General features: G+C 49.6%; 2 protein-coding genes across 2 annotated transcripts; both read left to right on the forward strand.

The window, feature by feature from the left end:
- The first annotated feature begins 7,749 nt into the window (after positions 1 to 7,749).
- On the forward strand, positions 7,750 to 8,334 carry BO86DRAFT_151514 (uncharacterized protein). The gene has a single exon (XM_025666314.1). The coding sequence runs from the start codon at positions 7,807 to 7,809 to the stop codon at positions 8,098 to 8,100; it is 294 nt and encodes a 97-aa protein (XP_025525333.1). The 5' UTR covers positions 7,750 to 7,806; the 3' UTR covers positions 8,101 to 8,334.
- A 2,701-nt stretch (positions 8,335 to 11,035) lies between these two features.
- On the forward strand, positions 11,036 to 14,963 carry clcA (putative C6 finger domain protein). Its single transcript, XM_025666315.1, has 7 exons — positions 11,036 to 11,680; positions 11,764 to 11,876; positions 11,941 to 13,362; positions 13,418 to 13,498; positions 13,561 to 13,763; positions 13,817 to 14,354; positions 14,420 to 14,963. Exons 1-7 carry the CDS (start codon positions 11,117 to 11,119, stop codon positions 14,634 to 14,636), a joined length of 3,138 nt encoding a protein of 1,045 aa, XP_025525334.1. The 5' UTR covers positions 11,036 to 11,116; the 3' UTR covers positions 14,637 to 14,963.
- The last annotated feature ends 885 nt before the right edge of the window (positions 14,964 to 15,848 follow it).

The following is a 15,848-nucleotide window of genomic DNA, read 5'->3' on the forward strand; positions in this document are numbered from 1 at the left end:
CTTGCTAGCTTCTGTAGTCTGCGCCAGCACTAACTTAGCATTCCCTAAATGGGGCATAGTACGAAGCACGGGGTACATGGAAGTACATCCAGCAGCAAAAGTATACGGTGTTGTGGCTGGAGCTATGAGTAGTCTAGAGTCTGAAGAAGCATCATCTCAAACACATGGCTGCGGATCAGGGGAAGCGGGATATCGTATTCCAACAGGCAGGTACTTTTTGGATGGTTGCTTCCGAAGCTATGAGATGACATTGCCAAGAGATGGTCTTGGATTGTTGTTCCCTTGAATGAGTACTTCGTATAACAGTGTATGTGACTGCTTGGAACTGTACATGGGCACGACAGTACTACAGAGGAACTTGGAAGTGAATTAATTAATGTTGAGAGACGGGAAGAAAGCCCGGATGAGTCAGCCGAGGGAGGGCGGGCGGGCGGCTTCAACTTTCCATACAATACCTACGGAGTACTCAGGTAATCAGTACCTTTCTGCTAACTTGATGGCTTGCAGTGAACGTATACTGCAATAGGTATATCTGTTTCACCTGGAGCTATAGGTACATACCTACTGCACAATACCTCCACCATCGTCTGTCTGTCTGTCTGTCTGTCGGCGATGTTCGGGGGGATCTGAGAAGAGAGGATCCAGACCGATAGGAAATGTGATGAATCCAGTGGCGTGCAAGACTACGGAGTACTCCAAGAAAATACCGCACGCCCACCTTGGACCTCGGGCTTGCTTGCTTTCTTTTGGCAGGTAGGCTCGGTTTCTTCCTTCTCGTGTGCGCCCTGTGCGCCCTGTGCTTCCTGTGCGTCCTGTGCGTCCTGTGCGTCCTGTGCGTCCTCCAAGTTTCAGTTGACATGACGATGATGAATGGCATCACACGAGTGTCTGGGTCATTTCTTCTCATTCCATCTCCCCTGCACCCTGCACTCTGCACCCTGTTGCTGTTCTGTACTCACCTACCTACTCACAGGAAACACAGGAAACCCTACAGGAAACCCAAGCAAAACAGCTTCCCGATCCCGCCAGCGCGGCCCGTCCGGCAGTAAGATGTCGATGGGGGAGCCGAACACAGACAAAACAGATAATAACCGGCAAAGGAAAAAAAGTCTGTGCTCGATTCAAAAGACTGTCGGATACTCATCTACCTACGGAATCTTACACATCGCAAGATTCCTGAGTCTCTCCACCACTAGTCGAAGGGTTCCAAATCACCTGTGCTTCCCAAATGGACTAGTGTCACCTGTCGAATCGAAGGCCATTCTGAATGTAGGTCTTTATGTATCACCCTCTGCTAGCTAACTTAGATTATGGATCCAATCCACCCCGCTCCCCCACCTTCTTTACTCACGCTCGCCGGCTGGCTCACTCGCACTTCGCGAGACGATTGTTTCAGCTTCCATTGAGAATCCAATCTGGAGAGGAATCTCGTCTCCATCCGATAGGCTTTGCGCTTGTCCAACGCCGGACTCAAGCGTGTGGTAGCATTTCATGGTCTCTTCGTTCCCGCTGCACCGAACGCGTAGTATAGGGAACCCTTCAAATTGCATGAAAATGGTGCACTGCACATGCAAGCAGCAAGATTGAGAGATTGGTTCCTGGATTGACCTCTGCGCCAAATGCGCGCCGCCCCAACCCGAGGAATCGAGCGATCGGACCAGCAGCTCCTGTGAACCCCCTCCCCGATCGCAGCTCGATTCAAGAACCGATACCCTGGGGCTGGGAGCAATGGTGCGGGTGTCTGGCATGAGAGGAGTCCAGTGCAGGAACTCCTCTCCGCCCCTCTCCCTTAATCGTACAGGTCATCATGCACACAGTCTGCAAGAGAATGGCTTGCCACTCGACTGCTTCCCCCCACAGCACAAAACATGTTACTCATCAGTGCCACGTTGTCGTGAACGCACTACATGGTCATGTCCGTGGTGTGTGAAGGGGATCGCCCTCGACGGACGGTAGTCTGATACTTTCAAAAGCGTGCTCCTTTTGGCAACATGACAGCCAAACGCAATAAGAAACCATGCTGGAGACGTTTCCAGGTAGCACACCGATTCAGTGAAGATGAGATTGATACGATAAGCCGTCCAAAGAGAATGAACGCGCAGCTCTTTCGGGAACAGCATTACATACTCATAGTAATAACGAGGCTTTAGCTCAACCTCGAGTGAGTCGGATCGACCGCAGATCGATTGTGATATAGCGTCATCCGGACCTTGCAATCCACCTCACGTACCGTCCCGGCTCAGACCGTTGATTGTTTACTGGATGCAGCAATTTTGACCGGTCTCGGATTCTCCAAGTCACTGCAAGGAGGGTCACTGTTGTCTCGACGCCCACTCCACGAACGACCAAGAGGAGCTCTCTCAAAGTCTTGGACGGAGACATAGGCTGTAGACAAGAGCCTTCACCCATCAAACGGCGACTTGGATTAAATTACTTGGGGTATCGTGGTAGATGGCCACAAACAGCCTGAAAGCTTTGCAACAAGTCACATGCCGTACAAAGATGAATCCTCTCCTATTGCCAACTATGCGTCCAGGATCTCCCAGCCTCACTTTGCAGCGATCCTACCGCCACCAGTAGAATTATGATCCGTCCCCGAACCAACCTCTCGGAGTCACCAGAAGCGGGCTGTCCCGCTGTCATTTGCCCAGAGGAGACCGCACGGCACTTTCTTTTACCAAAGGGGAGGGAAATATCACAATAAAAGGGAGGGATTCCCAAAGGAGTCATCGGACACAGATTTACTCGGTAGTTAGGCAGGCCACTGACCCTTTGACCTCCTCTATGGAGGTGGTAAATTGTACCTCGTGACCTCTATTGTACCCCCTCAGCAGTGGTGAGGAGAAGTACCATGCACCTCCTTAAAGGTTGCGGTAAGTTAGGTAGGGCAGGTACATAGCTTAGTAGGTAGGGGGTACGTGTGGAAGAGCTTACCATAGGTACTGTACTCGAGGCGAAAGGTAGATTGATGGGCAGATCACAAGCTTGATAGGAGGTAAATACCATCCTACCGACCGACTCAGAACCCCAAATATTGATCAACGTTGTGCTTCAGCCTATGATCAAGTCAAGGTTGTCTGACCCGGTTTCGGAATGGAGCCCGGGCCTCGTGATGAGTTGCTTTCCATTCCACCGTCTATTCGCTGGGCGCTTCGCCCCGATCTCCAGGAGCAAACGCTCTTTCCTCCCAGTATGTCGCCGAAATTCATTCCCTTGCGCTCAGGGCCCTTCTATGAGGGGAGGACATGAGCGTGTGAGCGTGGGCGAATCAGTCTCGGGAGTTCGGCCACTTGTGAAAACGAGGCTTTGGGTGGTGGCCCGTCTTGAAGGATTTTGCTTTGGGCTGCCGTCGATAGTCATAATTCGCATGGTTGTTCAAATGATCAAGCTACAGAACAAGAGGTATATGGATGGATGAATGGTGCAGTGGTTGGGCAAAGCGGCGGTGCCCGTTTTCCAGTCACTGAGGTGGAAGATGGGTTATCCTTATCAGATGGGCACCGGCCAGTCATCGACAATTCGATGTTGTCTGCGCTCAGACAGCGAAATGGGTTGGACTAGGCCCTGAAGGGAAGAAACAGCAACTCTTCAATACCCGGGTGATTATTGGAGACTTTCCGCCATCTTATCCGTTAGATCATGAGTCAATAGGGTAGAATCGCGGTTTTCACCTTCATCCGGATCGATGCCGAATTCCTCATGTTGGACAGCAGCATTGGAAGGTCAATTGGTCAAGGATCCCAGGTATAGTACGAAGTGCCCCTCCCTCCCTTTCCTACTCAATCAAGGTCCCTTGTAATTCAAACTATTTCCTCACTATCTGGGCCTTTTCTTTTATCGCTGACAAGAGTTGCACCTCCAGCCGAATGATTTTTAGTCAACGCGTGTAACGTGCAATGAAGACCAACGGAACCCCAAGTACTCAACACTTCCAGTGACAATCGAATTTGTACCGAACAGGGCTATCCCTTGCATTTTCTTTTTCTCTTTGGGCGCTTTGGTCATACACATACTACTTTAGTCTACGAATTGAGGACCTACCTACCTTGTGCTGTCGCACGGCGTACAAGTATGCACATCATCCGCCACTAATCTTGCCGAGTGCGCGCCCAACCTTGCAGGATCTTCGTTCAATCATAGCCAGTTGAGTCGACAGATCGAGAAAGCGAGAGGTTATTCCCCCTCTTTTCTTGTGAGTAATCGAGAGGGGGGAAATAGTTACTGGTTGCTCTCTTTCTCTCTCTGTCTACCCCGAATATTATTATTTTTTTTTCCCTTTTCGGAAGGAAAATCAGAAGAAGTGAAATCCTCGTTCAATTCTCCGAGACCCTTTTTTTTTTCATATCCTCGACAGACCGAGAGGGATCGAACAAACAATGCCGGCAGCCGATGGGCGGGTTCCAGGAGACGGGATCGTGGGAGGATACTAACTAAATCTTCGCGGATCGCCTTATGCGAGAAGAGAAGAAAGTGGAATAAGACATCCATCATCCATGACAAGCGGAGGGGAGGGGGTGGATCTTGATTGGTGGTGATGAGTATCAGACTTCTTTTCGTTTGGACGGGAATTCTGAACGAATGGATCTCAATATGAGAAACTCGAGATTCATAATACCTGCCTCTTATTAACTAGCACTAGTACCGACCTCATTGTGTTGGTCGGTTAGTCCCAGCTGGGTTGGGACTGAAACGTTAGTATAGTATTGTGACGGTCCAGCGACCGTGGCTAAATAGAACATCGATCCCCTCGACGATCACGGCCGTCAAAACTGCCCCAGTCTCTCTCCACCCGACGACTTCAGCAAGAGAATAAGCTCGATTCCCTACCGTTTCCCCAAACTGACCAGGTACTGTACTACTGTGACCATTCTTCGAGCGGCCTTGATGATATGGAAACTCGGCAAGCAGATCAGAATAATGATCCGTTACGTGCATTTCTTCAATCTTTCCCGTAGTACTTGCATCAATCAACGTCAACGTTTTGGCTCCTCTCCCGGGCGCGAGGTCTTACAAACTGAGGCTCAACCTGAAGGGGATTCCCGCCCGCGGTACTACCGAATGTGGATCGCATTACGAGGTACAGTACTGTACACCAAGCGAAGCCCAGCCCCCCTTCCAGTGGCGAGATGGGGAGGTCGCCAGAAACAGGAGCCTTGAGGGTCGGGTCTCTAGGAACTCGAGGTCTGAATCCTCTCCACGATTAATTTCGTATGGAGAACACCCGGTAAATGAAGAATACCAGTGCTACAAACGGTGTTTGGTGGAGCAAAGGTCGACCGGTGACGTTTGTTTGGCGATCGGTGTTGATCAACAATCCTTGTAATTCATCCGCACTGGCAGTTTTTCTGCCCGTAGATTACCGCGCCCCGAAGGTCTCTTCCACGGTTGATTATTCCACGGTTCGTTCCAGGGGGGGGGGGACACACTGACTGAAACTTTAGAATAGATGCCAACGGAAGTTAAACCAGGGAACGATATCGCCACTATGCTTTCGCTTTTCTGGTTGTGGGGTCGGAATCAGATCCAGTAACTTGCCGGTAAGTTAGTCCTCTCCAGCCTGGAGCTCTTACTGAGTAACTAAAGGAGCGCAAGCAGCAGCAGCGGCAGTTAGCCAGGAAAAGTGGTAGTAGCTAAGCTAGCCAGCTACCTAGTCCGAAACATATGCATGTCAAAGTGTCGGGCAGAACATGGATTGTGGCGTGACCCTCAGCTTCTTCAGCATGAGGTAGGGTGGCGTATTGAATATGAAAAGTATAAAAACATCCCCTTATTTTCATACTTTTGTATAAAAATATTGTCCTATTTTTTAATTCTATAATATATAGCTCAGTGGTTACTATTTTTATTAGTAATTTTAATACTGTAAAGCCCCGAAGGAAAAAGTTTTTTTTTTCATTTTTTTTCCTTTTCTACTATAAAAAATCTTAAATTTCCAATAATTAAAAATAAAATCGTTTACTACAACTATATCTAAAGTAAAAAATATAATAATCAAAATTCTTAGGTTCATATATATAGATATATATTAAAATTTTAGAAATATATATTTAAATAAGGGCCTAATCTGCAGATTTTTTTTAATTTTTAAACCAGCTAATATAATTAGTCATGTAACTGAATAGTAAAGTATACAATCATAAACCCTTATTTTATATAACTAAAGCAACAAACAATAAATTTTGTGATTTACAACTCCCTAGCATAAGGTTAACCATCACTCACTCACTTGATGACTGTTTGCATCGACTATTGGAATCTGTTGTCCACTGCATGTCACTTCGGTTGTTTCTCCGCCTTTTCGAGGCGCCTCGCCGCCCGGCAATCTCTCCTGAACCGCTGCACTACTTATGTAACAACACTCACCGTCTTCTGCTTTTTTCCCCCCCGGGGGCAACCTTATCACCCCTCCCCCTCCTTCCCCCCGGTTCAACCTCTCGTCGTTCGCTGCTCGCAGTATTGGATGCATTCATATTAGGCATCAACGCTCGTGGCCGGGTAGAGGGGAACCCTACGAACGAAGAGCTGACCGCTCAGTCAGACAGACGCCTTGAAGGTAACGGATGTCGCCCCCTTGTCCATAGTCGAAGGATCTACCTTAGATCACAAGAGACAAGAGACAAGAGTAGGAGTCCGAAACATTATTTACTGTACTGTATGTACCTAGTCGAATGGGCACCGAGAGGCCGGAAAAATGGTTCTAACAACAAACAGCAAGCATGCTTGAAGCAACCAAGCACATGTAAACTTCCGTGCTCCTCCCAATTCTACTCGTTCGTAGCTTGATGTCTATCCATTCTCGGCTGGTGGGCACAGGGATTGGATCATTCTTTGATGGACAAATCAACTTCGCAGTCCCTTTAGATCATTTTATTCTTCAACAATGCCCCATTGAGCATCAAACCATCGGTCCATCATTCCCCTCCACCCCTACCCATACCGCATATTCTCCCTCCCCGATGACTATCTTTCTTCTTTATTGACACCCCCCGAGTCTTCTACCACATGTGAATAGGATAGCCGGCCCCAGGCGCTTTTGGGCACCGATCATATCCTGGTCCATCAACCGACCATCAGCCGAAGAAAAGCCGTTCTCGATCGGACCCGATAATCAAGGCAGTATCATCTATGGCGTTCTCGGTACCTACTGTCTGTATCTCTGTATCTGTCAATGGTATATGATCGATGTTGAATCAATTGGGGTCACACCCTAGCTCTTAATCTCTGGTACACCTCCATGATATTTTCCTTGCTTCCCCCTTCTACTTAGTATGATTTTTTCCCATATAAGCCTTTTGGGTCAAGCCGAGCGAAAGTCCAGTCAAACCCATGTGGCACTTGGGAAGCACCGGAACTGATTGCGGGCCCTTCCCTCTCACCCTCGCATTACAGCTTCTCTCTGTCTTTCCGGGTCCCTCCCCATTCTTCCACTTTCAGCGAGTTCAGTTTCTGCTACTACGGGTGAATATCTCCAGACGATCAAGAATATGAAGGGCTTTTAGTTACCGATGTACATGTACTCCGTACTCTGTAGCTTTTTGAAAAAGGGCTGTGTTCATGATGAACTGCTGCCCGGCTCCTACGATTCACATTTTTAGTCAATCCTAGCCTATCAGCAGCTCCAGTCTGCGGCTCCACTTGCTGCGCGCGCGCCGCTCTTCACACACAATGTTTTAATTTCCACACGCGCGCGGATTTTCCCTTCAGGGACTATATTATTTTCTTTCCTCTTGAGTTTGGGGATCATCTTATTTTAATTTTATCTTTTGCGGTGGATCACCAGATCCTGGACTTGAAGATAGGTGGTCGATGAGGAAACGGGGATCTCCAGAGAGACAATATTTAAAAAGGCTTCTTCTTCTTCTTCTTTCTATTTGCAAAAGAAAGACCCAAGCGGAGGACAGCCCAGACCAGCCCGGCAGTCCCTCGAGAAAAGCGATCTGTCAATTTCGGTGGCTTGTGTTGATTCATACAAACCAGGATCATGGTTCGGGCCTACCAGTCCCAATTTACCTGAAGGAGACCATGCAAGCAAGCAAGCAAGCAAGCAAGCAGGCAGGCGGACAAGCAGGTAGGCAGGCAAGCAAGCGAGAAAGAGGATGAAGAAGAGAACAGTAGAACTATGTGTAGTTTAGCTGGTCTAGCAGCAGCAGCAGCAGCAGCAGCAGCAGCGGCCGGACTAGAATACGGAACAGTTGAAGACAGGGACTCTGGGGAAGAAGGGGTCCAGAAGGGTTGCGCAGCCAAAGTGCAGTGAGAACTGACTGACTACTTTCGTTGTTTTCTGAAAGGATCGTAGGGGCAAGATACACTACCTAACTACTCCGTATAAGTTACCTACTACTATTGTCCGTTCCCTCTTATTGTAATTGTTCTTGTTGTTGTTGTTGTTGTTGTTGTTGCTGTTTCGCATCCGATCCGTCCTTCTTCCCCTCCACTAGTAAAAAAGTCAATTAGCAAGCAGACGGAGGTGATAGAAATGATGAATTGTGGTAGAAGTAGTAGCTTAGAGGTAGATTGTTTTGAAGGGAGAAAGGGAAAGAGAGAGCTTGAAAGAGACTTGGAGGGAAGAAAAGAGGGGCATCAACACCCTTCAACTTATTCATCAACTTCTTCCTGCCTTTACGCCGTTTGTCTGATACTTCAATTCTTTGCTCATCACGCACATCCATTCCTGTTAGTATTAGATTATTTTATTCCGATTTTCTATCTTTCTATCTTTGCTTCCTTCCTTCGTTTCTTTCTCACTTTGGAGCCCGACTTCTCCCCCCGTTTTGAGTGAGTGAGTGAGTGAGTGAGTGAGTGAGTGAGTGTGAAATTCCTCTCTGGGTTCCTTTCCCCTCCCCCTTCCACCATCAGCAGCAGAAGAATAATCTATCTATCTATCGTCATTCTTTCTTTCCAGCATTTCGATCCCGCACCTCACTAACCTTCTACCTTTTACCCCATCAGATCAACCCGCTGTTGCCGAGAGAGGACCGACGGACTTTATCTTGTTCTTCATTCAGTCACCAAGCGGGAAGTCACTGCTTCAACAACTTATGCCCAATTCCAGTTTAACAGTTTTAATAATAATTCCGTCGAGGATCCATCCATCCTCCATTTTACACCCACTTTCGACTTTCCACCACCATTTTCTCTTTCTTCTCCCTTTAGTTTTACCACCCCCCCTCCTCCCTCCTCCCTCCTCCCTCCCCCCGCCCGGTAGCCCCGTTCTGCTTCCTTCTGGGACCCGTTGCCGAAATTCTCTCTGTCTTCTCCTTCCCTTCTTCTTAAGGAAAAAGAAGCCCACACAACCTGAATCCTCCGAACCTCGACCACCGTTCGATCTACCGCTACGACCTGACTACTGAGTACTTCCTACTCCTAGGTAGGTACTATCCACTCTATCCAGGTAATCACTTTATCCACTCTCCTCCCCTTCCTTTCTTCTTCCTGCTCTTCCCCCCCCCCCGGGCGACCCGACAGCTTGGCTTAGCTACCTGCCTAAACATCTCCCGCTGGATCGAAAAACTGCCAGACTTGATTGACCTCCCGTCGTCGGCGTCGTATTTATTTTTCTTTTCTTTTTCCGTTTTTACCCTATTGGGATCATTCTTCTTTTGGGGTTATTCTTTGGATCGTTTATTATTTCATTATCATTATTACTATTATTTTATTTAATTTGACCTGGAAAACACACCCATTGCGTATGTTACACTTCCACTTAACTTTCCTTCTTGCCTTGCTTCTTCTTTTCTTTTCTTTTCTTTTTCTTTTCTCGAGTTTCTTTTTCATGTTGTTGCGTTGATTTCTGTTTTCCCCTCTTGTGATGGAATTGCTCTTTCTCTCCTCCTCCGCCTTTCCTTCTCCTCACACATTCTCTCTCACATGACATGCACGAAGCCTGACACCACCAAACGTCTCTAGGAGTCTGGGTAATGCTCCCTCTTGCAGCTGGGACATTGTATCTGAGACTTTCTTTGTCTTCCCCCTCTCCAAGTGCTTACCGAGAGCGCTGCTACTACGACTAGGCCGACTCTGACGACTGTCATTCTCCAAACCCCCTTCCCCTCCCGATAGAGCTCGGTGTCTGTGATTCTCGTCCAGCCAGTCTATCGGCCTATTTTCGACGGCCACTAATAGTAGCCACACACTCTGACCGTACATTCATCCATCCATCCATCCATCCATCCCTCCACGACAAACCAGTCTCGGTGTGTTCCACTCCTCTCACTCATTGATTTACCTTCGTCTCTCTACCTGCGCGGATCGTTGGCGGTTGTCTCTTTCTTCTTCGCTCTCCCTCTCTCTCCCCCCCCCCTCTTCCCCCCTCCACCGCCCCTCCTCCAACCCCTCTCCCCTGCTATACATGCAACTGTTACCCGTCCTCTCACGCATTTTATACATGCGCCTTGAACTCTACCGGTCTTGTGGTTGATTTTCTTGTGTTGCGACCGATGGCCGAATGATATTGCAAGCACGGCTTGCCCCCTAGCCCTGTGTCTGTTTACTACGATGTGCTGCCTGCCGTCCCTTTAATCCCTCACTCTCATCACCTGGTTTGCGAACCCTGTACGGCCAAAATGCTCCTTTGTTGCTTGATCACTCGGCCATCCATTCGACTCACGTTCTCTATCCAAACAAAGCTAACGATTGCCAGGCTACTTATTCGCGCAAGAAGCGACCACTTCCTGCTGATCCTTTCTTGCCCCCCACCTCGCGATTCTATCGCTACCGTGAAAGGTGCGGCGCATGGTCTTCCTTGGTCCAGTCTCGAGCAACAAAGAGGATCGCACAGCTCTGAAGCCAATTGCCGAGACCAATTTGACACGCAACGAAGAAGTTGCTATCGTATTTTCCGACACCCTGATCGCTGGACGAGGTGCAACTCTTGCCAGGGGCGGCTCAAGTTTTCCATTTACCCCCAGCACTCCGGCCGCACATCAACAGCATCTGTGCTCATTTCGATCGTAACCATGTCCTCGTGACTGTATGGCCTACCATTGAGTTGATTATCGGTTGTTGATCTGCGACAATCAGACGCTCCGGGCTTAGCCCGCAAGTCTCTGTTCAACAGAAGCCCAAACGCAGCCAGGTTGTATCGACTGGGCATCGCCCATCGCACTTGCTCGCTTCAATGCATCGCATCCCGCTCCCCGAAGGATCGCATGGTCTGCCCAGCACGTCCGGCGTGTTTGACCAGCCATGGCGTCCTCCATACGCGCCTTCTTTCGACCCCCACCCCGCGGACCAGCGGCGCACGTCGAGCGCACCTCAGCCTCCGCTGCACTCGCACCCGTACTCTGTCATGTCGAACCGGGAACTGCCGCAGCTTCCTCCCGATGGGCCATATGCTCGGCAAACCAGTCTACCTGGACCACCAACGCATACCCCCCCAGAGACGCATCCGCCGCCACCTCCACCTCACCCTAATTTCCGCCCGCCGATGAACGGAGCGTCTCATGAGCCGACGCCTCATTCCGCACCACCAGAGTATCGGCCTCCAGTGGCACGAATGTCGTTCCCTCCCCCAGAGACGCCTGGGGTTGTCGGTGACCCTGCACCGCCCCCACAAACCTTACCCCCAGCTCCGTATACTCCACCGGTGCCCCTCTCACAGACCCCTACACCTTACGATCCTGCCTACTATCCAAATCAGGCATTCGGGATGCGCCATCGCAAGGCAGCTCGGGCTCAACAGGTAATTGAACGTCTTCTTCTCTTGGAACCGTGGCCGCTATAAAATTGTGTCGACTGACTTCCGTAATGTCGCTATCCTTCAAGGCGTGTGATCAATGCCGAGCAAGAAAGGCCAAGTGCGATGAGGGTCGTCCGGCATGCAGTCATTGCAAAGAAAATAACTTGATATGTGTTTATAAAGAAGTGCCCCCTCACAAGTCTGTGATCCACCCTCCCTTCTAATTCTAGGTCTTGGTGATCGCATGCTGACGGCCTCCAAAGACAAGAAAGAGCGACCCAACAAATGATGGACCGTGTGCAACAGCTGGAGGATGCAGTGATAGAACATATACGACGGGTGGTATCAATGCAAGTTGAGCAAGGGAACCAGCTCACGGCTATTTTGCAAGGAACCGGAATTTCAGACACCAAAATCATACAGGCTGCCGAGACGCAGAAACAGTCACTCAGCCGACTGTCGAAACCAGACATCGCCGATCTCCTCCAAAAAACCGAGACCAAAGACGAGACAATATCCAACTTTGTGAATCGGGAACTCGAGAAGGCTGCCGAGGGGGAGCCACAGATGCTGGTGACAGGCGAGGACGGTGAACTTTCTATTCCCGTTGAACATACCACGGCGGCCCACAAACTGCTCATGTGGCCGTCAATCAAAAGCCTTCTTTCCCCGCGCGAGTATGACGAGGATTATGTGATGAGGCTTGAGGAAGAACGCGGTCTGATCCTTGTTTACGGGCGGGGTGAAGGCCATAACGACAGTGAGGACCTGACCGCATCACCACCGCCGAATGGGAATCCTGCCCGGGATCATACCTACGCAAATGATGCGGCAGCTGGTGGACCATGGGGTCCCGTACCTCATCAGAAAGGCACACCCGTCAGAACCAGGCCAGACGCTCTAGATGAGAATGGGCACTTTACTACGGATGCCGCTACCGTTCGCTGTTATTATCAGAGCTACATGGATCACATACACAAACTCCACCCGTTCCTCAACCAGAATGAACTGGAAGAACGAATGGAAAGATTCATTACACGGTACTGCCCTCCGGCAAATGCAACTCCAGCGCCCATTCTCAACGGCAATGGCAATGGCCCGCGGAGCGCAAAGCGAAAGCGATCCTGCGAGACTCTGCATGGTGTGGGCTGCGATGTCCCATCTCCCAGCTCCATTACGCCCGATGGCGGCCGTCGTGTCGAGAAGTCTTTGAAAAATGCAATCAGCCTTCTAGTTCTTGCGCTTGGTAGCATCTGTGCAACCAAACCTCCCGTTCCTGGACCGGTTACTGATGTCCCTCTAAACTTTCGAGATGAGTGGATCCCAGGTCCTACCTCCCGAAACATGCTTTCACGGGCAGATTCTCTGTCAGCCGTGCCACCACAAGGCAGCTTCTATTCTCAGGATGGCCAATCCTTTTCTTCGATGGATGGTCGCAAGGCATCATCGGATCGCACCGGGCAATCGTTCCACCCCCGGAAACCGCGGAACATAGATGTCATTCCCGGCCTGGCATTTTATGCATATGCGACCCAGATCTTGGGAAGCTTACAAGGTGCGAATGGCCTTGACCATGTTCAAGCAGCCTTACTTGCAGGATTATATGCCGGACAACTGGCGCACCCTTTTCAGAGCCACGGGTGGATCTATCAAGCAGCAAGAGCTTGTCAGGTGCTTGTGCGGACGTGAGTTTAGAAGATCGAGTTGTTACGTGCAGTATATGTCTAACTCATGCGGCAGAAAACGATATGAACAGTATGTTGATGGACCCCTCAAAGACTCCATTGACTTCGCATATTGGACCTGTTTGCAACTGGAAAGGTACAGTTTGCGCCGCTTCACACTGACTGATTGTTCACCGAACTAATCGCACCTTCGTGTAGTGATATTCTTGCGGAACTCGATCTTCCGGCTAGCGGCATATCCCGATCAGAAGGACGAATTTCTTTGCCGAAAGGAAAATATACACTGACTCTACCGAACGAGATCTCTGCCCCGAGCACCATGATGATGTTCTTCTATTCCGCGCAGATTCACCTCAGAAAGGTTCTCAATCGAGTCCATACAGATCTGTACAAAGTGGAAAGTGAGTGAGCTGCCCGCATAGATCCTCAACCATTCAGCTAACATCCACCCAAGGGAAGGGAGAATCGCGTTGGTCTTCCCATGTTCAAGAAATCCTGAGCATGAATTTGGAACTATGGAGGAGCAGTCTGCCTGAAGTGATGCGCTGGAAAGACACGGATCCACCATCGAAAGACATCAATGTGGCCCGTATGCGGGCCAAATACTACGGGGCACGGTACATCATTCATCGGCCGCTTCTATTCCATGCCCTACATTTTGCCAACGACACTGGTAGCTCGGCATCCGTTGACTCTCCTACTGGATCGGCGATCTCGGGTTCGAAGTCACAACAAGTGTCCCCATCCCTGACCCACAGCCAACGCGCCATTGGTATGGCACGTCTAGCCAGTGATGCCGGTCCAGCCGCGCGGAGTGCTCCAACCCCGACCCCAGGAGGTGGGAATTGGGCATCCTACGCATATCGCGATCTCCAGCCCAAGATGCGGAGAGCCTGCAAGGTGTGCATCGACTCCGCCATACTGAGTACCGAGGCCTTCGACGGAATTGACGGTCGTCCTGTTGTGACCAACATCTTTGGCACAGCTCACGCGTATGTTGTTGTTCTCAATCCCCGACGTGCTGACACATTTTACTGACCGGTCTTCTGTTTGCTAGTCAATTTGGTAACATGTTGGTGCTGTCGGCTACGTATATGTCGAGTCTATCAGAGCTTGTCGATCGGAGCGACTTAGAGCGACTCATGAAGCGAACCATCCGATTCCTTCTCCAAAGCCGCGAGATTTCGCCTAGCTTGCGAGCTGATGCGAAGATTCTGAGCGAGATATACGAGAAAATCTTCGGAGATACAATTGAAAGCTTCATCCAGGCGTAATTACGCACAAGGATCTTTACGATGCCACAGCCTGAGACCGAACAGATTCCTGCGAATGATTGTGCGATACTCCTGCCATCATTGCTTTCCAACCACCCTTTATACTCGTTATACAACGCTCCTTGATGAATTGTACCCAATTGGCAATCCCGGTCTACGCGGGCTTCCCCCTCCTACTCAGTGTTCTGGGATATGTTGGTCATACACGGGGTCATGTCCAGCGGCTTTATGTTACTCTTTGTGGATTGCTATCAAAACCTGTCTTTCACTTGCTCATTGTATGTCTCATCGGTTGTCTTGGATCGATGCAGGGCAGGACGGCCACTCGCAATGCCCGTTATCATGTGTTCGTCATATTCGTTTTATTTTCCCTTCTTTTTTTTTTTTTTTTTTTTTCCCCAGGAGTTGATCTGGGCCATGGGAGTAGGCCCTGCTTTTGGGAGTTGATGTGGCGTCGACTGTCTCGTGCTCACGAGGTGAACAGTGAAATGGGAGGTATATCTGCTTTGCATTTTGAGCGCATCAAGGGTGAAGATCACGTATATTACAATGTTTGCGGTTTCTCTTCCTTTATATTGCTCTTCTTTGGGGTTTGGTCTGGGGTGGTCATACAATGCATTGTTAATATTTATGACCGAGGGTGGTCTGTTTGAATGGTGACTGCCTTATCTTCTGTGGTGCGGTGCACCTCATTTACCCATGTATGGGTACTATACACCGAGCTTTCTTTATTTTCCTTTTTCTTTTTTCTGCTTTTCTTTATTTCTTGGCCCATTTCCCCAAGCTGTATATACACGAGCGACATAGACTCCATGTCGCTGAGGCCGAATGTAGCTAGACACTTTGTTGTGGAGAAAGCGCAAAGGTTTGGAAGAGAGGTTAGATGGCGTGCGCATGCAAGTCGATAGCTAACACTTGCATACAATTGGGGGGGGGCGAACGGAAGAATCGTTATGGATCGATGTACTGCACTTATTGTATGCAGGTAGGCAGTAAAGTACTTCCAAGTTAGCAGCTGAGAGTGTTGCAACCAGAGCCAATCAAGCAGCCCAGCCAGCCGTCATTTCCGCCGGTGCACGTGCATCGATCGGTCGGCCCAGCCTCAGCCTCACCGCGAGTTCCCTTGTTTCTCCAATCCATCTGCCATGCAACAACAGATTGACTGACAGCTCAGCGACTTTTCCTGTGTTCCATTGCCATCATTCTCATCAT

Source organism: Aspergillus japonicus (genome assembly GCF_003184785.1).
Source record: "Aspergillus japonicus CBS 114.51 unplaced genomic scaffold BO86scaffold_45, whole genome shotgun sequence".
NCBI classification, from domain to species: domain Eukaryota; kingdom Fungi; phylum Ascomycota; class Eurotiomycetes; order Eurotiales; family Aspergillaceae; genus Aspergillus; species Aspergillus japonicus.

Coding starts and splice junctions, on each gene's coding strand:
- clcA (XM_025666315.1), top strand. CDS start 11,117: ATGCATCGCATCCCGCTCCCCGAAGGATCGCATGGTCTGCCCAGCACG. Junction 11,681..11,763: donor AGGCAGCTCGGGCTCAACAG/GTAATTGAACGT, acceptor CTATCCTTCAAG/GCGTGTGATCAATGCCGAGC. Junction 13,363..13,417: donor TGTCAGGTGCTTGTGCGGAC/GTGAGTTTAGAA, acceptor CTCATGCGGCAG/AAAACGATATGAACAGTATG.
- BO86DRAFT_151514 (XM_025666314.1), top strand. CDS start 7,807: ATGAGGAAACGGGGATCTCCAGAGAGACAATATTTAAAAAGGCTTCTT.